The sequence below is a fragment of the Balaenoptera physalus genome (genome assembly GCF_965194825.1).
Source record: "Balaenoptera physalus genome assembly, chromosome: 7".
Taxonomy (NCBI): Eukaryota; Metazoa; Chordata; class Mammalia; order Artiodactyla; family Balaenopteridae; genus Balaenoptera; species Balaenoptera physalus.
Window position 1 is genome coordinate 69719918 of NC_138886.1, and position 25904 is coordinate 69745821.

The following is a 25904-nucleotide window of genomic DNA, read 5'->3' on the forward strand; positions in this document are numbered from 1 at the left end:
CTTCCAAGACTATTTCCAGAGATAAGAAATACACAAAGCTTTTTTAACCACCAGAGCCTCTTCATGTGTAAATTATTCCCTAAGAGTAATTTAAGCAATGTACTTATACATTCAGAAGACAAGAATGCCTCCACAGTAATAATTTATTAATTTAGTGGGCTGCATCCCTAATTTAATAAATAGCACCTCAAGGCCTGAAAATTAATCAAGGATGTTATAAAAGACCAACAATATGAAACAAGATAAATATTGGAGGTCAGTTGATATAGTATGATTGAAAATGTCTTCCTAATATATACAAGAATCCCAGTGAAATATTTATAGGTAAAATACATGGTAAATTGAAACTGCTTGCTATAAAACAATCTATCTAAAAAGTAGACCATTTTGCTCTATCTTTATGTATCTCTGGCATCTCTTCAAAGGTTATTGTACAATTTCCTGTCTTTCTTTAGATAATGATTGGACCTCCTTGATTTTCAGTGTAAATTCTGTTTTTATATATGATTTCACCTCTCCCATTCACATATTAAGAATGGAGAGTTAAAATAATCACTTTATCCTAAAATCATAAATTATATTTTGCCTTATTTGGTAAAAATGAAAAAATAACATATTGGGCCTATGAACTAATGTTGACAGGTCAAACTTCAATTAAAACTGCCAGAGAAATTTAGGAAGAAGAAATTACTCCCTTCCGTGTATTAAATGGTTTGAGAATGGTTTGAAAATAATACTAAGCCTCTAAGAAGTGAGTGATTTACTATTTTCTGGTAGGATCAAGTATCCTGGTTGAGTTAAACTATTTACAGTCAGCTCTGAATGATCCATGAGCATATTATCCACTTTGTAGATAATCTACAATGACACAATTTATGTGTGGGTTTTTTTTTAATGTAAATTTATGTTAGAGTCGGGTTTTTTTTTAACTATACAAAATGTGCATGACTGCATCTAATTTGTCAATTTCCATTCATAGCTTTTCTCACAGAAAGCTTGTGTATTAGTCCACATGCCTCTTTTGGACCCCACTTTCTAATTTTTATAAGCACTTTGTTATCCCAGAGATGGAGTGATCTGGCAAAAAACTATTGATCTAGGAAGCAACACAAATTGATAAGAAAGAAGGAATATTCATTTACCAGTGTGCTGAATTAAAAGAACTCCTAGAGGCTATTACTAATTACATAGTTTTATTATGTATTCTTCACGAAATCAAATAAGGGAAAGTTAGGGAAGGATGATTTTTTTTTTAATTAAAGTATAGTTGATTTACAATATTATATTGGTTTCAGGTGTACGACATAGTGAAACATAGGTTATACTACAATTAAAGTTATTATAAAATATTGGCTATATTTCCTGTACTATGCAATATATTCTTGTTTTTATATAGTAGTCTGTACTTTTTAATCCCCTACCCCTATCTTGCCCCTCCCCATTCCTCCCCTTACTGGTAACCCCTAGTTTGTTTTCTGTATGTGAGTCTGTTTCTGTTTTGTTATATTCATTCATTTGTTCTATTCTTTAGATTCCACATGTTAGTGATAACATACAGTATTTGTCTTTCTCTGGGAAGGACTATCTTCTGAACTGTACTGGTAGCAATTTGGGGGAAATTTCAAGTTTTAACAAGGAGATAAAAGTCACTTATGAATAGAAAAGAACTTTACTTATTTCTATACAATTAGACCCTTAATATATATTATTTCAATCTTTTGGCTTCTGCTTCATGACTTTGACATTTTGGTTTTATTATTAATTCAGTGCATTCAATTAACTTTTATTGGCTGTCCATTGAAGGTCAGCCACTGTTCTTGGTCCTTTGAAAACTCAGGATACAAGCATAGGATGCCTTTAACACTATTATTTATTTCAAGTCATTTCATAATTATTGCCTTAGAGCTGACAGGTTGTTACAAAAAATAAAAGATGTTATTAAGCACTTAACAATAAACCCTTGTTATTCACTTACATCTCTATTTAAGAAAGAAAAAAGATTTAGCCATGACATTGGCAGTAATCCTTAAGAAAGAAAGAAAGGAAGGAAAGAAGGAAGGAAAGAAAGAAAGAAAGGAAGAAGGAAAGAAAGAAAGAAAGAAAGAAAGAAAGAAAGAAAGAAAGAAAGAAAGAAAGAAAGAAAGAAAGAAAGAGGTTGGAATTATTTACTAAGGTTGCAAACAAGTACTGAGAGTACTTCCAAATCAAAATTTCATTTCTAAGGACTGCAGTTGGTCAACTTCGGACAGTTTGAGTTTCAAAAAGAATCTATGCGTCTGCAATGGTACTTTAAAAAAATTAGCGAGCAGGTAAAAAGAAAAGTGTCTCCTTATAGAAAAATACTAGCTAATTAATATACATAAAAGGAATGATAGAGTTTGAAAAATCATTATTTTGCGGCAACCAACGCAGTAATAGATTTAGTCAAGGCTCACCAATATGTATTGAACGTATAGAATGAAAGATTTTTGGAGACAATATTATTCACAATGATACAATGGCTCATTGCATCATTCCACATATTACATATTAATTACAAAGGGAGAAAAGAGTCTTTACAATGGAGAAATCTGGTGGACATCACTTAACCAAGTGATCAGACTTAACATCACCAATAATGAGATGAGCTGACATCATACGCCTCTTGATATGATGCAATGAAAAGCATGTAGCATCACCCGTGTCGTATTCCTGCCAAAAGTGTTTGCATCTAACTGTGAGGAAGAAATCAGACAAATTCAGGTCATGTGAGACACTTTACAAGGTAACTAGCCTGGATTCTTCAAAAATCAGTATCATAGCTGACTTCTCGCCTTAAAAAAAAAAGTGAGGAAATATTCCAGACTAAAGGCAACTAAAGAAACGTGACAACTAAATATAATACTTAATAGTTAACTAGATTCTAGATCCAAAAACTAACACAAACAATAAAACAGACAGGAAATTCCTGGAACAATTGAGGAAATTTGAATATGTACTATATATATGGTATCAAGGTTAAATTAAGTGGATGTGCTAATGGCTTTGTGGTTATATAGAAGACTCTCCTAGTTCTTAGGAAATACATGCTGAAGTGTTTAGGAAAGTGTTGTGATGTCTGTAACTTATAACTTACTCTCAAGTAGATCAATCAAAATAATAAATAAGTCCATAAAGTTATACATATAAACTGAGAGCAAGAGAGAATGCAAATGAATTGAGGTGATCATTGTACTACATTTCCTGTAGTTTTTTTTTTTTTTCAAAATGTAAGTTTTAGGGGGAAAATGATCCTCAAGATTCAAAACTAATTTCTGAATTCACAGTTCAGTGTGTGGTTTTTCAATAGCATGTCTTTTTGTTTCCTAAAAAAAAAAAAAAAATGCTTAACAAGAACAAAAGTAGGGAAAATGAGGAGAGAAAATATTATAATGTAAAGGATTTTGTTTTAAAGAAAAGATAGAAGGTCAGAATTTTTTTTTGGCCCTTTGAGGCTTTATAATCTCCCCTTTCTGCTCATCACCAAATTTGTTTTTGAATTATAAAAGGGTGATGGCTTTTGGTTGACTGATATGTTTGAGGTCAGCATCTTTAGTGATCTCAGCTTTTCTGGCAATGAAGGGCTCCAAAAGGGAGCAAGACACAGGACATGGGTCTGGCATGCCCTGCTGAATTAGTGACAATATTTTCATGTGAATGTTCTTTCAAAAGTAGATGCTGTATGTGAAAGGTTTCCCTCATGAGATTACAGCAATTTAAAGGTCATTCAATTCTACAGACCGCTTAATTGTGCTCCATTAAGCATTTCTCAAAAAGAAGTGTGTGTGTGTGCGTTTAATAGCATTCAAGGACTGCCAATATCAGCATTGCCTAACTTAGAAAGATTTTTTTTTTTCATGGCTTTTATCACTGACCCGGTGTTTAATGCACTGACTTTCCTTTTTTATTGCTCAAGGGCAGCTGGATGAGTAGCCTTGGCTCATTTAGAAACCATCTAATGCTTTTGTTCCCAGTTAATATTTTCTTTAAAGGTCACCTACCTCTGACACCTGTCAGGTTAGCACTTCTCAGAATCAGGAATAGGACCTTTTCTTGATCCAGAACAGGCAATGCAATGTCTAAAGACTGGCCAGCAGTTCTGAACAAATAACAGATTAATAAATTACTCTTCAGGCTCTCATTTTTAGGGCCAGGATCCTTATGGGGATTTTTTTTGCCAACCACGTACCAGAGAGAGGAATGGGGTAAGAGCAGACAAAATAGGAACAAGGTGGAGAGCTGTGTGTTCCCGTTCCAAACTTGAGAGAGAGTGCACAAAGTCACCACTCATTCCCTAAAATGTCAGTCAGGGGCTGAGAAGGTCATTGAGAGAAATAAGTGGAGAAAAAAAAAAACCCTCCAAAATAAAGAACACATAAACAAGATAAATCCAAATCATTTTAAGAAAAAAATAATCCACACTAGACCACAAAACAAAATGTATGGGAATTATAAATATAATAACTTTATTGTGGAAAAATTCTTTTTACTCTAAGGGTAAAGATTTTAAAGACAGATTTTGATTTTTATTCAGTAACCCCAATGTGGTAGCTGTAACTGCATATAACACAGTCCGTATAGTTTCTCAGTTAATTAATTGTTATACTGTGGTTCTTACCCAAACTGTTTACTCTGTAAACAAAAGGTACCAGGGTGTCCTTCAGAGATGTCATACCTCTTAACTTTTCCCTCAGTTAAGACTTTTAATTCTCTTATACAAACCCATACTTAAAACTGTGTACTGATCCTGCCATACCCCTGATGTTTTGATTAGAGAGCTATCACACTGATCTACAAGCCAAAACTTCAGTTGAGCATGAAGGCAGAGGTCATTTGCACTTGGCAGGTAAACGATGTAAAGAGAGTTTCCAGGCCACAACACAAAATATCTCAAATCACTTTGTTTTCCTTGACTCACCAACTTGGTACAAATGTTTTCACTGTCAGACACTTAAGGCTTTGATTTTTGTTGTTTTATTTTGGGAAGAATGGGAAGAAATTATGATCCCTCTAATCCTTATTAGAAGTAAAACTGGCAGTTACCATATAAGTGGATGACATTGCTTCTGCTCCTAGATCCACCAATCTGTAAAACTGTTGATGGAATATATTAGAAAAGTGTGGCACAGAAAAGAATAACCAGTTTCCCTAACAGCTTTATTTTTTAACAGATATTTATTGTACACCTATTATATGTAAAGCACACACAGAATTAAACTTTGCAGTTTTAGATAGAATTCAATTGGGAAGGTAATTTGGGTGGAGTAATGAAGGCAATTTGGGTGGAGTAATGTTGGGAAGGTAATTTGGGTGGAGTAATGTTGGTTAAAGGAGAGAGAGAGAAAGATAGAAGAAAAAAGAGAAGGCACAGGAAAGAAATACTTGGAACTATGTAGAGAAATAAGAAAATCTGCTAAAAGGCAATGTTGAAAAATGTACAAGTATTTAGTTTTTGAGTTCTTCAAGATGATATATTTCCTGGACTAAATCTACTTGTTAAAAAACAAGAAACAGTATGAATAAGATATTATGGGCACAGTTGGAATTCAAAACAGCTTGGGAATGGAGAAGCAAGCTATTTATCCCTACACAGGATTCTGTCTTTATGAAAAAATGCCATCAAGGTTGAGGTGCACCCAACGTCATTTTTCCAGTTGGGATAAATTAAAACAGTCTTGGTCTGGTTTTATTATAGCAGCAGTTTTTAACTTCACTCTCCCCACCCCACCCACAAATTTAATAAAATTGGTCATTTTCAAAAGCTACTTTGTGTGTCATGGGTAGAAACCTTGAAAAATTAGGTCTGAAGGTAATTGCAGAGGCTTCATTATTTAATTTTACATGTCTGGAGTCAAGAGTTCACTGAACTCATATGAATATGCATGAAAAATGCTTCCAAACAGAATTAAATCAATCTTAGCAGATTTTTTTCCTTTTAAAAGTTTTAACCTAAATATAAGTTGGCTAAACTACTCCTTAATGTCAAAGATAAAATGATTTTTGGGCTTCCCTGAGGGCGCATTTGAGAATCCGCCTGCCAATGCAGGGGACACGGGTTCGAGCCCTGGTCCAGGAAGATCCCACGTGCTGTGGAGCAACTAAGCCCATGCACCACATCTACTGAGCCTGCTCTCTAGAGCCTGCGAGCCACAACACTGAAGCCCGCGTGCCTAGAGCCCATGCTCTGCAACAAGAGAAGTCACCGCAGTGAGAAGCCTGTGCACCGCAACGAAGAGTAGCCCCCCGCCGCAACTAGAGAAAGCCCGTGCGCAGCAACGAAGACCCAACGCAGCCAAAAATAAATAAATAAATTTATTAAAAAAAAAAAAAGATAAAATGATTTAACTCTTGGGTATAAGCAAGCCCACTAGGCAAAACTGGGGAGCATAAGTAATTCTGAGCCAAGCACATTTCTCAAAAAGGAAGTTCTTTGACATCAAGAAGTTGTCTCCAAGTGGCAGACTTTCCCAAAATAACAAATTTGAGACATCTTATTCTATTGTGGGAATAGAAAAAACAATTTTTTCAGAATAACTTTTCATTAAGCTAATAGTATAAAATTTATTTAAACTAGAAATAAAGATGGCCCCCAAATAACTGTTAAACCAAAGGTGAAAGCAGTATTTTTTAAGCCCCCAAGTCAGTTTTCATGTTGGGATTTTTTTTTTCTTTCAGTGAACACACACAATTTTCTAAGTACTCATTCTTCGTGTGTGAAACAATCACGGTAAAACTAAAATAAAAATTATGCCTTGTTTGAGCCATGACACTTCTCATCTACTAGTCATTTAAAATCCATTTTTCAGGAAAGAATATGTTTTCACAAAGAATAAAACCGTGATGGGGGAATTATATAAGAAGTGGGGGGGAAAAAACTAGTAATTGGAAAATTTTACATAAAATTTGAATCCCCTGTTTCTCCTGGGAAAAAAAAAAGTCAGAAGATCTGGCCACCCAAGGCTCACATATCTGAATGTCAACTCAGTTGACCCTGAGTCCAGGCTGCCCCATTAGACTAGGTTATCCTCCTCTGGTTACCTACAGTTCTGCCCTCTGAATTTCACCCATTTATTCAACCAGCCTAGTCCTTGAGGCCTTTTCTGGGGTAGCGAAGATGATCTTATCCCTAGGATCCCATTGTTGATATAGAACAGATGTAGTTAATCTATGATGGGCAAGCTATGGCCAACAGGAGACCAATCAGGTTTCAAGCCTTTTGAGCTTAAAAAAAAAAAAAGCTTTTATATATTTAAATAAATAAAAATGTTAAAGAATATTTCATGACGTGAAATTGTTTGAAATTCAAATTTCAGTGTCTATAAATAAAGTTTTATTGAAACACAGTGGAGCTCTTTAGTTTATGTATTATCTATGGCTGCTTTTATGCTACAAGGGAAGAATGGAGTAGTTGTGACAGAGACCATATGGCCCACAAAGCCTTAAATATTTTCCACCTAGCCCTTTATAGAAAAAGTTTGCTGACCCCTGATCTGAAACTGTACTGTCCAATAGAAATGTAATGTGAGCCACATATGTAATTTTTAATGTTTTAGTGGATACATTTTCAAAAGGAAAAAGAAACATGAAATTAATTGTAATAATGTATTTTATTTAACCCAAAATATTCAAAATATTGTCACTTTAATATGCAGTCAATAGAAAAATTATTAATAGACATTTTACATCCTTTTTTCATACTATGTCTTTGAAGTTCGATGTATATGTACTTGCAGTATATTTCGAATTGGATTAGCCACATCTCAAGCGCTCAGTAACCACAATGGTGCTAGCAAATTGGAAGGACAGCACGGATATAGAACATAAGAATATTTTTAGGAGGTGGCAACACTTTAGCCAAGCAACTAAGTCGGTTTGTATAATAAGGAAAAGTGGAGTAGGAACAAATGCCCCTAGATTTGAGAGTGAAAGTAGTGGAATGAAGAACTGGGTAGAGGGTTTAGGGAGATCAGGGCTGGGCTGCCTTGCTGAGTAGAATAGTCAGAGAAGAAAGGGAAGATTTTAAGAAGTATTGGGTATCTATGGGTCCTTTTCAAGGGGTTCAAGTAAAACCTAAAGATCTTGTTATTTTATTAAAAAAAAATTTTTTTAAATATGAAAACTCTTTATTTAATTTTTAAAATAAATTTATTTATTTATTTATGTCTGCGTCGGGTCTGTTGCTGCGTGCGGGCTTTCTCTAGTTGCGGCGAGCAGGGGCTACTCTTTGTGGTGCGTGGGCTTCTTATTGCGGTGGCTTCTCTTGTTGCGGAGCACAGGCTCCAACACACGGGCTTAGTAGTTGTGGCTCGTGGGCTCTAGAGCGCAGGCTCAGTAGTTGTGGTGCACGGGCTTAGTTGCTCCGTGACATGTGGGATTTTCCCGGACCAGGACTCGAACCCGTGTCCCCTGCACTGGCAGGTGGATTCTTAACCACTGCGCCACCAGGGAAGTCCGTTAACAAATATTTTAAAGGCAGGGTCTCTTAGTCAAAAGGCTGTGAGCGGGGAGAAAATCCCTAATCCATCCATCTTTTTCAGTTTGGTGGACTCTGGGAGTGAACACTTTCTATTGCCTTCTCTAGAATCTAGATTAGATTAGCCACTCCCCTCCACTGGAGGAGGTGTGGCTATACTGATGGGTGGGGGTCTGCTGATCACTGGGTCACTCACTTCCGGTGTTAACAGCCCCGTGACCACGCTGTCTTTTCCTTCCCTTCTGTCAGCTGCAGTGCAGGCACTCCCTTTGTGCTCGCACTACCCCTTACACATCCTCTCTCCTGTGGTAATAGACATACAATTCTAATACAGTACAGTAATTACTATAATGGAGCTTTGTTCAAAATAGCAAGAGAGTAGAAAGGAAAGAGGGTCAGGGGTTTGGAGGACATTCTTCACAATCAGCGGTCCTTCTTTATTATTCACATCACTTTACATAATACCATTTTGTCATTCAACATTACTATGAAAATGTTGTTTTTGAGTATGTATTGTTACATGTGAAAATCTGACAGTAAAAAGTTGATTAGTCAGAATGTTTCTACGTGTATATGCAAATGCATAGAGAAATGAGAAACTCACTGTTGTGAGTCCCTAAAATAATGGCAGAAAATACAAGCAATGCATGGACACTGAGATTTTGCCCAGGGGAAAATTATGTCTTTCTTAATTTTTTAATTTAACAAACACTTATGTATGCCAGAAACTGTTATAAGCACTTTACAAATATTAACTTTTTAACCCGAATAATACTTCCATGATGTTAGGATATTATTATTACCTCCATTCTAGGCGTGAGCAATGAGAGGTTAAATACTTTGTGGAAGTTAGTTCACACAGCTAGTAAGTAGCAAAGGCCTAGGGTAACCCACTGTCTGGTTTGCCCAGAAGTGTCCACTGACAAGTCCTGCATCTCCATGGAACTCTTCAGTCCTGGGAAAACCAGGATGAATGGTCACCCTAAAATTCAAGCCCTGGCGATCTGACTCCAGACTCCTTGCTGCTAACATGCTATGTCCCTCACAATAATGCAGCGATAACCCTAGTAAGTGTGGAAACACCACGCATAGAAATGGACCGAACAAAAGCAAACCTGAAATCTGGGCTGTTATAAGATTGTCTACTGGGAAAATCAGCTCACTTGGTCTCCCAATAAACACTCCAGAATGTGCTGAGGTTAATTTGCATCAATTGCTTGCAGCTGGAGAGCAGACATGACAATTGCCGTCTCCAGAAAATCAGGCAGAGGGAAGATTGGAAATTCCCTGTGAGAATGGAAGAAGAGATGTCTCACTCTTCACAATGGGCACAAAAGGGAACCTGAAAAGTCTGTAAATCCAACTACAAGTGCCCTATGTTGTTTCCTGCTTTGTCTGACTGTTTCTGTAAGTTTCTGTATCCATGGATGTTAAACAAACCTTCTGTTGTCTGTCTGTTGGCCCTTTCCCTTCAATCATCATAACAGCTTTGTTGTGACAGCACCACACTAAAAAGGAACCTCTATCAAGGCAGGGGGCCCAGAGGACAGAGAAGATGGGTGGGTTGTCCCCTGGGCAGGTGGGGAAGGATACCCTAAAAGCTGGTGAAGGAGGCAGATAGAAGATGGGAAGCCGGGAAGAAGATACGAAGTGTATCAGCAGGGCCTGAGTCCAAGCGTCTTCTATCACCTCCCAAATCACACCTGCACCCAACTGGGTGGATAAATCTTTCAGAAGCCACTCCAAGAAGAAGTGACCTCTTCCACTTTGCCTTTCCGTGAGGAGCATCCCCATTCTCCACCTGTCTGCTCCTTCTTTGGCCAATACTAAGTACAAAAAGAGCCGACAAAGGAGGAGGATGCCTTTCTCCCCCTGGTACCTCCCTACTCCTACAAAAAAGATATGGGAAGAGGAAAGAATAATAAATGCCATTTAAAGAAACTATGGTGCTTGGTTTATTCCACCGAGATTATGTGTAAAACTGCTTGCTATGAAGAAAAGATTTTTTTTTTTTTTTTTTTGGTTTTCAGTTTAATTCAGATTAGATATGGAGACCAAGACAAAGAAAATGCACCCAATCTGTGAGGGGAGCTCAGGAACGGGGTCCACAAGGAGTTAACGCTTCAGATGAGACTGAAAGGTAGGAGTTTTTCCCCGTGGACAAGGGGCAGGGAAACCGGAGGAAACACTGAACAGATATTCTTCCCTCAGCCGGGAAAGACACTAGGCAGGGAGGCGGTGGGGAGGCACAGACAGGAGGGGGCACGGTGTGCCCAGCAGTCTGAGGGGAGCACAGGGGTGGGAGATGAGGAGCCAGCTCCTGAAGGGCCTTGTATGTCATGCTAAGAAGTATACATTTCTCTGTGCTGATGGGAAGCCACTGGAATAATCTAAGCAGAGGACTAACATGATTAGATTTGCATGTTAAAAAAGATCGCAGCAGGAGGATGTTTGTCACAGAGTCCTAAGGAATGTGCCATGCAAAATCATGGTTAATGGTAAACTAGTTTTTAAATGGACTAGCAAAATAAAAAAAGAACTTTGAAGATCTCCTGGAAAGGGATTATAAAACTATAAAAACAATAAAAAGATTTAAACATATCAAAGAAAATAAGTCCGAGAAGATTTTAAGCCACTTGAACCAACAATGTATTTAAGGATGAAGAAGAGAAAGCTTACCCAACGAGCAAGTTCTTGACCTCAGTACCGATCCAGGAAGGGTTAGGGAGGTTGCGGTCTCCAAGCTGTCCCCAGCGGTAGCAAATCATGGCCAATGGTTGGGTATTCTAAATCAATTTGAAAAAATATAAACAAAAATCATGCGGACTGGCGAGAAGTCCTTGATCCTCTCCCCAAAGCATGCTTTATCCTTTTTTAAGAGATACTTCTTTCCACATAGTAATCAGACAGCCATTTATTCACACACAGATTTCTAATTGAGAAGGCAATATTTTGTTTTGTGATCTATTTTAAAAGGTGGAATGAGAAAATTTATTTTAATCCTTAGCATATATGTTTATTAGACTTTTTGTAGGTTATTGACTTTTAAGATGTCAATCTTTTCATTCTTTCCCAGTGCTTACATCACAGTTTATTTTCTAAAACGGATAATCTCTCTATATTTTTATTTGATTTAATAATCACTCATTGACAAATATTTCCTGAATACCTCTTTTTTCCTTTAGGCCACAAGGAACCAATAATTGGCAAGACAGACAAACCTGGCTGCTCCCTCATGAAGATTATAGTCTAGTGGCAAAGCAAACAATTATAATGTGATGTATGTAAAGAACATGACAGAAACTCACTTTGCTTACCCAATATCTATTTACCACATCTTTTCTGTTAAGAGAACCCCACTTCGGATGGGGGCAAGTAACATACCCAGCTGTAACAGATTATATTTCCCCCAAATGGCCACACCAATAATTTGATCCTACATTCTCTTCCAGAACCTGCCACCCTTACATTAAGATGTAAACTCTATTTCCCCTCCCCTTTAACCTGAGCAGTCTTTTGTGTTTGCCACAATGAATAGAGAACAGCACAAGTGATGCTGTGTGACTTCCAGGCCTAAGTCATAAAAGGCAATATGGTTTCCACCTAAGCCTCTCTTGGGACCCTCACCCTTGGGGCTCAGCCATTATGGTGTGGGAAGCCAAGCAGCCACATGAAAAGGTCACGTGTAGGTGTTCTAACCACAGTTCCAACTGTGTGAGTCTTCTTGGCCGAAAGCCAGCAACAACTGCTGTTGTATGGATGTCAGGGAGAGTAGAAACAGGCCATTTCTGCTGAGCTTTGCCCAATTGTCATATTTCTGAGAAAAACACATGTTTTTGTTTTAAGCCACTAAGTTTTGAGTTGGTTCGTTGCACAGCAGTAGCTACCCAGAACAATAACTTTTAAAACGGAAGGCTTTCCCAGCCTTCCTTGCAGATTGGAGTGACCATGTGACATAATTCTGACCAATGAGATGTAAGCAGAAGCCAGTAAACGGGGCTTCTGGGAAAGACTCAACAGATGCATGACTTCAGGACCTGGATCCTTTGTTCTTTCTTCAGCCTACAATTCAGAGTGACAGTTAGAGCCCCTGCAGCCATTTTGTAAGAATGAGAATGAAGACCACACCCTAAGGACTCCAGAATAGAAACCTAGAAAAGGTGCTCAACATCCTTAGTCTTCAGGACGACACAAATTAAAACTACAATGAGATACCATTTCATACTTCCAAAACGGCAAACATTAAAAGGACCGACAACATCAGATTTTGGTGTGGATGTGGAGTAACTAGAACTTGCATACATTTCTAGTTAGAGTGTAAAATCTTACCAACACTTTGGAAAACTGTTTAGCAGCTTCCAACAAAGACAAAAATACACCTATTCTATGATCCAGCTATTCAACTTCTAGGTTTTTAATTAAATTTGAAACATGGAAACATATGTTTACAAAAAGAAATCTCAGGGAATGTTTATAATGGCCATAAACAGGAGATCTATAAATCTATCAACATAAGAGTTGATAAAATGGATAAACAAGTTGTATATATGCTACACTGGAAAACTGGTAAGAAAAAAGGATGAACTACTCACATATACAACAACATGGATGAATCTCAAAAACAGGTTGAGAAAAAGAAGTCAAACATATAAGAGTGTGTGCTGTATGATTCTACTTCTTTGACATTCAAGAACATGTAAAACTAATGGATTGTGATAGAAATCAGAACAGCAGCTGCCTCATGGAGGGATTGACTAAAAAGGCACAAAGGAACTATCTGGGGTAATGGAAAAATTCTACATCCCAACTGGGGTGTTAGTTTCCCAGGTATATACAATTGTCAAACTCATAAACTGTACACTACACTAAGATGTGTGTACTTTACTGCATGTAATTTATTTAAAAATTAGTTAACTAAAAATAAATATGAGCTTATTTATATTTAATCCTGAGAACCACTTAGAGGAGCTAGAGCTTAAATATTACTGATTTGCTGTTATAGCTAACTTACGGTAACAATATTTAATGTTAGGAATGAAAATATTTTGTGACCAGGTCTTGCTGACCAGTAAAATATTATCTCTAATTCACTTACCCAAAACAGTATATTCCAAATCAAAACATGTTCAACATGGATTTTCTTTCTCCTTTTTCCCAAGCTAAGATAACCATAACAAAATTTTTTAGCCAAAGCCCCATACCAGCAACTAACAGGGCTTCTTGATTAAAAAGTGATGTCTAAACAGAGATCTGAATTGCAGCAGGATTAGGCAAAAAGCAGGCAAAAGGGGGGGGGGGGAATATATATGTATATATATATATATATAGAGAGAGAGAGAGAGAGAGAGAGAGAAACAGAGACAGACAGAGACAGAGACAAAGAGAGAAACCGAAAAACGATCAGTGAGTTTACTGCAATACACTCCATCAGGACACAGGCTGGTCCTGATGAACCAGGGGTGTTATAGGAACCTCAAGGACTAGAACCAGGGGCTTAATGCCACCCACACCTTCCTCCCTCCCCTTTCCCTCTGGCTGTCAGCTTTATGTTTTCACACATATTTATGCTTTTGAGGGCAGGAGCTACAATTTGTGCTTTTAATAATTATAGTAGGTTAGGTTCCTAGAAGGAGAATTTGGGAAAAGGACTATGGACCTTTTATAAAGTTCTTGATATATGTTGCCAATTATTCCCCCCCCCAAAAAAAACAAACCCCAAACCAATTTCGACTCTCAATAGGAGGGTATGATTGTGCTTATTCTGAAACAACCTCATCAGCCTTAAATTTAATATATTTTAGAGTTTGTTTTTTTGGTAGAATAAAGTGATATGTCATTGATGTTTTATTTTGTAACTACTAACAGTGAATCATTTCACATATATATCGATCATTTATATTTCTGCATCTGAGATTTGTCTATACATTGTTGTTGCACCTTTTTCCATTGAAGTTTCAGTGTTTTCCTGATTTAAACTGCTAATCACTGTTTGTCAGATATTTTTTACTTTGTAATCTACTTCTCAATTTTTGATGGTTTCTTTTAAATTTTTCCTGTAGTCAAATCTTTGATTTTGATTCCTTTGTGATTTAGCCCATTGATTTTATGCTTAGACAATTCTTTGTTCAGCTCAAGAACAAGTAAAGTTTAAATATTTCCCTAAATATTCTTTTAGCTTTTAAATCAGACTTTGGCAAACATTGATTATGTTTCAGGTACATGTTTTACTATTTCTCTGTTTACCTTACACTGAACACTTTTCACATGTAACACCTGGAATTTATTTTAACATATGTTGTAAATAAATTGACGTCTTTAACTTACCACAGCTTGTCAATTTGTTGAATAATTTTTCTTTTGCACATTACAATGTGATAACAACTTTGTTATTCACGTCATTTTTATAAGTAATGGTATCTATTTATGGCTATTTATTCTGTTCAAAAGGTATGCTATGCACATTTATGCTAGTAGTACCCTGTTTTATGTACTGTTTTAATATACTTTAATACATTGTGGGGAAAATCCGTATAATAAGATTTTTTTTTAGCTACAAGTAACAAAAATTTATTAAAGTTGCTTTAAGCAAAAGAGAGAATATCTACGGACCAATCAACTGTGCCCAGAGGCAAAGATCACTTTGAACAGAAGAGACAATTACAGAGGCATCCCTATTGAATTCTTTAAGTCAGGGAGGGTACCCAGTAGGTGTTCACTGTTTCCTTCATCAATTGTCTCTTTTCAAAATTTCTTGGCTCTTCTCTATTTTTTCTAGCTAATCAACTTTAAAATCACCATTTCAAGCTCCAAAAGATATCCTATTTGGATTTTGATTGGAGTTGCATTAAACCTATAAATTAATTTGAGAAGTACTGACATCTTTATAATAGTCATTGTTATCCAGGAACGTGGTAGGACTTCCCATTTATTCAAGTCTTCTTTTATGTTCTTCAGTAAAATTTTGCAGTTTTATTTATATCGTTCCTGTCCATTTCTTATTATGGTTATTCTGAGGTATTTTATATCTTTCATTTTTAAACCAATTACAATCTGACTTCTACCTATTAATCTTAATTCTTTTGTTACTAAAAAAAAAGAGGGAAGCAGTGGAAATTATTGGAAGGACGTTGAGGAAGCTCATAGAATTAAGGCAAGAGAATTAAGTTTCAGGAGAAGGAGACAGGGCTGACATCAGGGATGACTGGATCCATTGGCTGAAACACAGATGAGTCTTTCACAGAGTGTTTCACGTTGCTCATCTCTCGGCTCTACATATCTCTGTATTTTGACTGCATTCTAATATTTTTATTATCCAAAAGAAAAAAAGGGTGTTTTCCTCACTAGTTCCAGATAGTAAGATCCCAGGCAAAGGTTCAGATTGGCACAGTAGGTCAGATGCTTACTATTGAACCTATGCCTACCTCTTACAGTCAGGGAGGGGAGATGCTCTGATTGGCACAGTCCAGGTCATGTGCCTGTCCCTGGGGATAGGCAAGCAGACCTGTTGCCAGATGAGGGCTTGCTGGGCACACAACAGACACTACATCCAGTGACATCAGTCCTGCCAAATTTGCCTGTGATGGTCCTGTTGCCAATTCCAATGGATACTTTCCAATCTTTATAATTACTTTTCTCTCTGAAGACTTTGATGTTGACAGCCTCTTGAGGTTCTCGACTCCCTGTGTTTCAAGAACACATTTTTCTTATGGTTTTCTCTTTTCACTCTTGCTCTTCCTTTTCTCTTTTTTAGACTTTTCTTCTTCCAACTATCCTTCTAATTGCTTTCACCCAGGCTTTCATCCTTGGTTTATTTCTATTCTCTTTCTAGAGCACATTTTTTCTGGATTATCTCATCTAATCCTAAGTTTTTTATTATCACCTGTCGATTTCCAAATCCGTTCCTCCAGGCCAGATCTCACTTTACATCTCCAGACTCAGCTCTAGAGAAAAGAAACTCAATGCGGTAATTATAAGGAAGAATGGTAGGTTAAACTGTTGGCTACATGAGACAGTGAACATAAAGTGCGAATACTCTAGAAAATATCAACTGTGTCCCATAAGAGAATTTAATTTTTAATCTCTTTCATCCTTGACCTATTTATTGTGTTTCCAAAGTAAAACATTTTCCTGCTCTTTATACTTCATTTATAAGAATAAAATAGAGGACAGAACCTGGCATAATAATTAGAAAAAGTGCTGGAATGGATGTCTGGAGACTTGTGTTCTAAATCTTGCTTTGCAACTGAGTCTATATGGCCCTAAGAGTCGTAATTCAGGATTATGGCGGGGAACTGGTGAGATGAATAATGCATATGAAAACATTTTATAATCCACAAACAACTATATACCTGAAACGTGTTATTACTGTCTTGCCTTGCCCTAGCTATGTCATAGCCTTAATATGAAAACGAATTTTGTTCATTATCAATTTGGACAGAACAGGGTATCATCTCTCTCTAAGAGGTCCTTAATGATTTCATCAAGGGAAGTGCAACACACCTCTTTAAAATTTAGTGGTTTAGGGCTTCCCTGGTGGCGCAGTGGTTAAGAATGCCTGACAATGCAGGAGACACGGGTTCAAGTCCTGGTCTGAGAAGATCCCACACGCCGCGGAGCAACTAAGCCCGTGTGCCACAACTACTGAGCCCACGTGCCACAACTACTGAGCCTATGTGCCACAACTACTGAAGCCCGCATGCCTAGAGCCCGTGCTCCGCAACCAGAGAAGCCACCACAGTGAGAAACCCACACACCACAACAAAGAGTAGCCCCCACTCGCTGCAACTAGAGAAAGCCCGTGCGCAGCAACGAAGACCCAATGCAGCCAAAAATAAATAAATTAAATAAATAAATTTAAAAAAATTTAGTGGTTTAAAATAATGACTGTGGGTTTGCTAGAGGATTTTTGTTTTCTGGTTACGACTGGGCTCACTCATGCAGCAGCATTCAGCGAGTCAGCTGGGATAACTGGACCTCCCTTTCCACGAGGTCTTTGCTCCTCAAGGAGACTCAACCATGCTTCCTCACCTGCTAGAGGCAGTGTTCCAGGCGAGTCCCAGTGTGATGTGTCTGACAAACCTCTGTTTGTGTCACATTTGCTGGTGTCCCGTCCCATTCACCAGATCAGCCAGCTAACCATGCCCAGTCAGTGTGGGAGGGAGTAAACAACGGCATGGATGCCATGAGGCAGATTAGTTGGGGCCATTAGTGGAACAATCTACCACAGTAGGGAAATATATTTAATAATCTGGATGAAATGAATAACTTCATAGGAAACTATAATTTACAAATCTGAGCCCAGAAAAGATTCAAAAAAATCTATACAGACGAATTACCATGAAAAAAAATTTGAGAAAATTATCAGTTATTCGAGCCCCTTGCAAATCACAAGGCTGAGATGGTTTTACAAGGGAATTCTACCAAATTCTTGAGGAAAAGACATCTCTGTTGTTATACAAAATGTTGCAGAACATACAAAAACAAAATTTTTATGAAGAGAGGATTACATCAATACCACAATATAACAAAGGTAGAAAAAAACTACATACCAACCATATTTAATCTCTCCGTCTCTCTCTCTCTAAATATATGTATATATATATATATTCCAGCAGCTCATTAGAAGAATACTACATCATTATGAAGAGGAGTTAATTCCAAGAATGCCAGAATGCAATTAACAATTGGAAAATTGTTAATATACTGACTATATTAATAGATCAAAACATAAAAATCATAGCGTCTCGATACAGAGGTATTTATAAAACGTAACATAAATTCTTTCTTTAAAAAAACTCCCGGGCTTCCCTGGTGGCGCAGTGGTTGAGAATCTGCCTGCCAATGCAGGGGACACGGGTTCGAGCCCCGGTCTGGGAAGATCCCACATGCCGCGGAGCAACTAGGCCCGTGAGCCACAATTACTGAGCCTGCGCGTCTGGAGCCTGTGCTCCGCAACAAGAGAGGCCGCGATCGTGAGAGGCCCGCGCACCGCGATGAAGAGTGGCCCCCACTTGCCGCAATTAGAGAAAGCCCTCACACAGAAACGGAGACCCAACACAGCCATAAATAAATAAATAAAATAAAAATTAAATTAAATTAAAAAAAAAAAGACCAATAGACTGTTCTTATAAAAGAAAATACAAGTGACCCACTAACATATAAAAAGATGCTTAATCTTATTTACAGAAACAGAAATGCAAATTAAAACAAACTGGAATATCACTTCTAAATTATCATATTAGCAAAGATCTAATGGTTAGATTGGATTTTTTGCTCTCATACTTTGCTGGTTGAATATAAATTGGCAATTTGGCACTATCTCACAGAATTAACAATGCAGCCCAACAGGTCTTCTTCTGGAATTTATCCCAGACTTTATTCACTCATGTATGAAATGATATATGAAATAGATTAGTCATTACAGCATTATTTGTAATACCAAAAGATTTCATCAGGAGAGGGTTACATGATGATACATCCCTATATTGGAATAGAGCAGCTGTGAAGATGCTCTTTACGTGATATGAATGAACTCCACAATCTAATATTGTTCAAAAAAAGCAAGCTATAGTGTGTATAGTATGCTCTCTTATGTGTAAAAATGGGAGAAAAAATAAATGTAAATTAGCTTTACATGTATGAATTATCTCCAGAAAGATACACAAAAGCTCTTTGTATTACATGCCTCTACAAAAGGAAACAGCATAGCTGGAGTACAGAGGTAGAGAAGCACGGGGTGCCTGTATGCATATGGGAATCGAGTTACTGGGGGGCTGCTCCATGAAGGTCTCCTACTGGGTCGGCAGTCCCTGGCACACATCCCTGGAGCAAGCACCACCTGACTGCCTTTTCCTAGGGGGAGGGACCAGGGCTTTGGACAGCATCACATGGCAGAGGAGGAAGTCATCGCTCAGTGACACTAGCCTGAGAGATGAAGGAAGGGAGGTGCCTCAAAAGATGACTGTGATCATCTCTGATTTATGTCAATTTAGAAAAATAAAGAACTTCTCCTGTACCTGAGAAATGGTCTTCTATTGAACGGACAAGGCAAGACCCAGTTTCTGCCAGGAGGCAAGGCGTGCTAAGACCAGGCCTACTTGCTCCTTCACCTTCACCCTGCCTGGAGTGCTGAAAGGTGAAGTCCTTCACTCTTCGTGTGCTGAATGTCTTCTTTTCTTTTCCCAGGTCCTGGGCAAGAGTTTATGTTTTGTGACCACTTCCTTTGTCTATAGGCCCACTTATATGGAGCAAAAAGGATATGCTCCTAGTTCTATCTTTACACTAAAAATGTAATGAAATTCTATCAGACCAACACAATAACATAATAAATCACTTGCTAATATATGGATTTGGAAATTTCGGAAAATTCTCAGCATAAGGTTTGAAGGATAAACAGAAGTTTACCAGTGACAAAGATGGGAGTAGGATGACGGTCTAGTCAAAAGGAATAGGTGACACAGAGGCAGCAAACAGATTGGATGCTTGGGGAACTATGCACAATTTGGAATTCCTGGACTATAAAGTGACAGAGAAATAGCAAGGGATGAAATTGGAGAGTTGAAAGGGCCAGATTATAAGTGCATTTGCATGTTATAACGACTAAATACACTCTTAATTGTATGTAGGGGCTACACTGTGTCCCTCAAAATTAATATATTGAAGGCCTTACCCCCAGTACCTCAGAGTGTGACTGTATTTGAAGTTAGGGCCTTTAAAGAGGGGATTAAGTTATAGGGAGAGGAACTTTAGACACACAAAAAGATAGCAGGGATGTGCGTGAATAGGGGAAAGACCATGTTAGGGCACAGGGAGAAGGCAGCCGTCTTCAAGTCAAGAGAGAGGCCTCAGAAGAAACCAGACCTGCCAACACCTTGATCCTAGACTTCTAGCCTCGAGAACCATGAGAAAATAAATTTGTGTTGTTTAAGACACCCAATCTACAGTATTTTGTTACGGCACCCTTAGCAAACTAATACAGTGACGAAGAGCCACTGAAGGATTTTATGCAAGGAAGCAGTCATTTTGATGGCAATGTGGAAAAAGAATTGGAAAGCAGTGAGATGGAGGTGGGGAGGTCACTTAGGCTACTGCATCAGTCTAGGCAAGGGTTGGTAAGGATTTGACCAAGGAAGTGACAATGGGAATGGTGAAATAAGATTTGAGAGCTATTTCAGAGGTAAAAATAAATGGAGATGGAACTAAGATGTTGACAAGTCTTTTGTTTGAATGGTGTGTTGAATAATATGCCATCAAATAAAGTTAAGGGATATAGGAAGAAAATTAGGGTTTTTTTTGTTTTGTTATTTTATTTTTTTAACATTTTTATTGGAGTATAATTGCTTTACAATGGTGTGTTAGTTTCTGCTGTATAACAAAGTGAATCAGTTATACATATACATATATCCCCATATCTCCTCCCTCTTGCATCTCCCTCCCACCCTCCCTATCCCACCCCTCTAGGTGGTCACAAAGCACCAAGCTGATCTCCCTGTGCTATGCAGCTGCTTCCCACAAGCTATCTATTTTATATTTGATAGTGTATATATGTCCATGCTACTCTCTCACTTCATCCCAGCTTATACATGCCTCTCCCTGTGTTATCAGGTCCATTCTCTATGTCTGCATCTCTATTCCTGTCCTGCCCCTACGTTCATCAGAACCTTTTTTTTTTTTTTTAGATTCCATATATATGAGTTCGCATATGGTATTTGTTTTTCTCTTTCTGACTTACTTCACTCTGTATGACAGACTCTAGATGCATCCACCTCACTACAAATAACTCAATTTTGTTTCTTTTTATGGCTGAGTAATATTCCATTGTATATATGTGCCATATCTTCTTTATCCATTCATCTGTCAATGGACACTTAAGTTGCTTCCATGTCCTGGCTGTTGTAAATAGTGCTGCAATGAACATTGTGGTACATGTCTCTTTTTGAATTATGGTTTTCTCAGGGTATATACCCAGTAGTGGGATTGCTGGGACATATGGCAGTTTTATTTTTAGTTTTTTAAGGAACCTCCATACTGTTCTCCATAGTGGCTGTATCAATTTACATTCTCATCAACAGTGCAAGAGGGTTCCCTTTTCTCCACACCCTTTCCAGCATTTATTGTTTGTAGATTTTTTGATGATGGTCATTCTGACTGGTGTGAGGTGTTACCTCATTGTAGTTTTGATTTGCATTTCTCTAACGATTAGTGATCTTGAGCATCCTTTCATGTGTTTCTTGGTAATCTGTATATCTTCTTTGGAGAAATGTCTATTTAGGTCTTCTGCTCACTTTTGGATTGGGTTGTTTGTTTTTCTGATATTGAGCTCCATGAGCTGCTTGTATATTTTGGAGATTAGTCCTTTGTTAGTTGTTTCATTTGAAAATATTTTCATATTGCAAGTACAGTTGTTGTAAAGCTGGTTTGGTGGTGCTGAATTCTCTTAACTTTTGCTTGTCTGTAAAGGTTTTAATTTCTCTGTCAAATCTGAATGAGATCCTTGCTGGGGAGAGTAATCTTGGTTGTAGGTTTTTCCCTTTCATCACTTTAAATATGTACGGCCACTCCCTTCTGGCTTGCAGAGTTTCTGCTGAAGGATCAGCTGTTAACATTATGGGGATTCCCTTGTATGTTATTTGTTGCTTTTCCCTTGCTGTTTTAAATTTTTCTTTGTATTTAATTTTGGTAGTTTGATTAATATGTGTCTTGGCGTTTTTCTCCTTGGATTTATTCTGTATGGGACTTTCTGCGCTTCCTGGACTTGACTATTTCCTTTCCCATTTTACGGAAGTTTTCAACTATAATCTCTTCAAATATTTTCTCAGGCCCTTTCTTTTTTCTCTTCTTCTTCTGGGACCCCTATTAATTCGAATGTTGGTGCATTTAATGTTGTCCCAGAAGTCTCTGAGACTGTCCTCAATTCTTTTCATTCTTTTTTTCTTTATTCTGCTCTGTGGTAGTTATTTCCACTATTTTATCTTCCAGGTCACTTATCCATTCTTCTGCCTCAGTTATTCTACTATTGATTCCTTCTAGAGAATTTTTAATTTCATTTATTGTGTTGTTCATCACTGTTTGTTTGCTCTTTTGTTCTTCTAGGTCCTTGTTAAACGTTTCTTGTATCTTCTCCATTCTATTTCTAAGATTTTGGATCATCTTTACTATCATTACTCTGAATTCTTTTTCATGTAGACTGCCTATTTCCTCTTCATTTGTTTGGTCTGGTGGGTTTTTACCTTGCTCCTTCATCTGCCGCATATTTCTTTGTCTTCTCATTTTGTTTAACTTACTGTGTTTGGGGTCTCCTTTTCGTAGGCTGCAGGTTTGTAGTTCCCGTTGTTTTTGTTGTCTGCCCCCAGTAGGTGAGGTTCCTTCAGTGGCTTGCGTAGGCTTCCTGGTGGAGGGGACTGGTGACTGTGTTCTGGTGGGTGGGGCTGGATCTTGTCTTTCTGGTGGGCAGGGCTGCATCCAGTGGTGTGTTTTGGGGTGTCTGTAAACTTAGACACAGCCTCTCGGTTAATGCATGGGGTTGTGTTTCTGTCTTGCAGGTTGTTTGGCATGGGGCATGGGGCGTCCTGCACTGGAGCTTGCTGGCCGTTGGGTGTAGCTGGGTCTTAACGTTGAGATGGAGATCTCTGGGCAAGCTCTTGCTGATAGATAGTACGTGGGGCTGGGAGGTCTCTGGTGGTCCAATGTCCTGAACTAGGCTCTCCCACCTCAGAGGCTCAGGCCTGACACCAGGCTGGAGCACCAAGACCCTGTCAGCCACATGGTTCAGAAGAAAAGGGAGGAAAAAAAGAAAGAAAAAAATTATAATAAAAATAAATAAATAAATAAATAAAAATTATTAAAATTAAAAAAATAATAAAAAAAGAAGAGAGCAACCAAACCAATATACAAATCAACCAATGATAACAAGCGCTGAAAACTATACTAAGATAAACATAAAAATCAGAAACAAATCAATCACAGACAGCAAGCCCCAAGTCTACAGTTGCTACCGAAATCCACAGCCTCAGTTTTGGGATGATTCGTTGTCTATTCAGGTATTCCACAGATGCAGGGTATGACAAGTTGATTGTGGAGATTTAATCTGCTGCTCCTGAAGCTGCTGGGAGAGATTTCCCTTTCTCTTCTTTGTTTGCACAGCTCCTGGGGTTCAGCTTTGGATTTGGCCCCGCCTCTGTGAGTAGGTCACCCTCAGGCATCTGCTCCCCACCCAGACAGGACGGGGTTAAAGCAGCGCCTGATTAGAGGGCTCTACCTCATTCAGGCCAGGGGGAGGGAGGGGTACAGTAGTTATAATTGGAATGCGGGGCGAGCCTGCAGCAGCAGAGCCTGGCATGACATTGCAACAGCCTGAGGCACGCCATGTGTTCTCCCAGGGAAGTTGTCCCTGGATCACAGAACCCTGGCAGTGGCGGGCTGCAGAGGCTCCCTGGGGGGTGTGGACAGTGACCTGTGCTTGCACACAGGCTTCTTGGTGGCTGCAGCAGCAGGGTTAGCGTTTCATGCCCATCTCTGTGGTCCGCGCTGACAGGCGCAACTCGCGCCTGTCTCTGGAGCTTGTTTAGGCGGTGCTCTGCCTTCTGTGGGCACACGAGGAAGGAATCTCCTCTCCTTGTGCACCCCAAAACAATGGTCTCTTGCCTCTTAGGCAGGTCCAGACTTTTTCCTGGACTCCCTCCCAGCTAGCTGTGGCGCACTAGGCCCCCTTCAGGTTGTGTTCACGCAGCCAACCCCAGTCCTCTCCCTGGGATCCGACCGAAGCCCAAACCTCAGCTCCCAGCCCCCCCCCGCCCCGGCGGGTGAGCAGACAAGCCTCTCGGGCTGGTGAGTGCTGGTCGGCACCGATCCTCTGTGTGGGAATCTCTCCGCTCTGCCCTCTGCACCCCTGTGGCTGCGCTCTCCTCCATGGCTCCGAAGCTTCCCCCCCTGCCACCCACAGTCTCCGCCCGCGAAGGGCCTTCTTAGTGTGTGGAAACCTTTCCTCCTTCATAGCTCCCTCCCACTGGTGCAGGTCCCATCCCTATTCTTTTGTCTCTATTTTTTCTTTTGCCCTACACAGGTACGTGGGGATTTTCTTGCCTTTTGGGAGGTCTGAGGTCTTCTGCCAGCGTTCAGTAGGTGTTCTGTAGGAGTTGTTCCACATATAGATGTATTTTTGATGTATTTGTGGGGAGGAAGGTGATCTCCACGTCTTACTCCTCCGCCATCTTCAAGGTCAAAAATTAGGTTTTATTTTAAGGGCAATGAGTTCAGCTTTGAAGATATTTTATTGAGGTTACTGTGGACATTTCTCAGGTCCAGTGGTAGTTAAATGTCTAGATGAGAAGGTGAGAAGATAAGTAGGGGCCAGAGATAATAACTTGTGAGTCATCACAATAATAATGGTAACATAATAATAGCAATAATATTAATTGTGATTAACACTTAACTAAAGCTTATTATGTACCAGACAGTATTCTAAACACTTTGGGTATGTTAACCCACACATCCTTACAATAATGCTATGGTGTAGATACTACTGTTATCCTCATTTTAAAGATGAGAAAACTGAGGCACAGGAGATTGTCCAAGGTTACTCTCAGCCGAGAAGTGGTAGAATCAGGCTATGAACCCATGCAGTCTGGTTTTACAGCATGTTACTGGATTATTTGCATATTCATACAACTGAAGTTAAAATTGTGGAAGAATGTTGAGATTCCTTAACAGAGAAGGTGTCTATAGAGTGAAAACAGAAGAGGTAAGGATAAAATGTGAGGGTATACCCACTCCAATGTTTAGGAGGGTTAGCAGAAAAAGAAGATCCAAGGCAGACAGCAATAGTTTGGTCAGAATGACAGAAGGAAGACCAAGATGAGAGGAATGTGGTCAACAGTGTGATTGCCACAGAGATGTCAAGTAACAGTGGCAGAAGAGTGTTCATTGGATGTAAAATGCAGGATAATTGAAAGCCCCAGCTAGAGTCCTTGCAGTGGAGTTTTGGGGAGAGGGTTCAGAAGTCAGATTACAGTGATTAGAGAAGTAAGCCAGAAAAGGAACCTGTAGAGCTGAAAGTGAAGAATCATGGCTGAGAAGACTATGAGAGAGACGTGGGCAAAGACTAGAGGAATGCTCCATGACAAGAAAGGCTGTATGTAGAATGAATGGGTGAAGATGTTTGTAGGCTATGGGAAATGAGTCAGCAGGGAGAGGGAGAGGTTGAAGACAGTGAGGGAAAACTTGATAGAAGGGATTTCTTTGAAAGGCATGTCTTATACAAGTGGTATTAAGAGTGCAACTGGGGAGCCAGACGATGGCAACTGGAAGTTGACAGAGTTAGGCTTGATGTTCTTGGTCTTCTCTGAGAAGTAGGGAAGCAAAGCTATCCAATAAATATGATGCAGAGGAGAATGGGGTGAGAGGCAACCAAAGCCCT

The 25904-nt window shown here is 38.8% G+C and overlaps 1 protein-coding gene and 1 long non-coding RNA gene across 2 annotated transcripts in view; both read right to left on the bottom strand.

The window, feature by feature from the left end:
• The window catches only part of LOC309665183 (uncharacterized protein), a gene marked incomplete at its 5' end in the record, with an annotated part of 58810 nt that overhangs the window by 4493 nt on the left and 28413 nt on the right, over positions 1–25904 (bottom strand). Inside the window, one exon of the mRNA XM_082471397.1 lies at positions 11171–11277. Within this exon, the coding sequence (XP_082327523.1) occupies positions 11171–11277 (107 nt within the window). The remainder of the gene's footprint in view (positions 1–11170; positions 11278–25904) is intronic.
• LOC309664779 lies at positions 13026–24616 on the bottom strand. Its single transcript, XR_014266037.1, has 2 exons — positions 24572–24616; positions 13026–23241 (listed from the first exon to the last, which is right to left on the bottom strand). It is a non-coding gene; the product is annotated as an uncharacterized lncRNA (long non-coding RNA).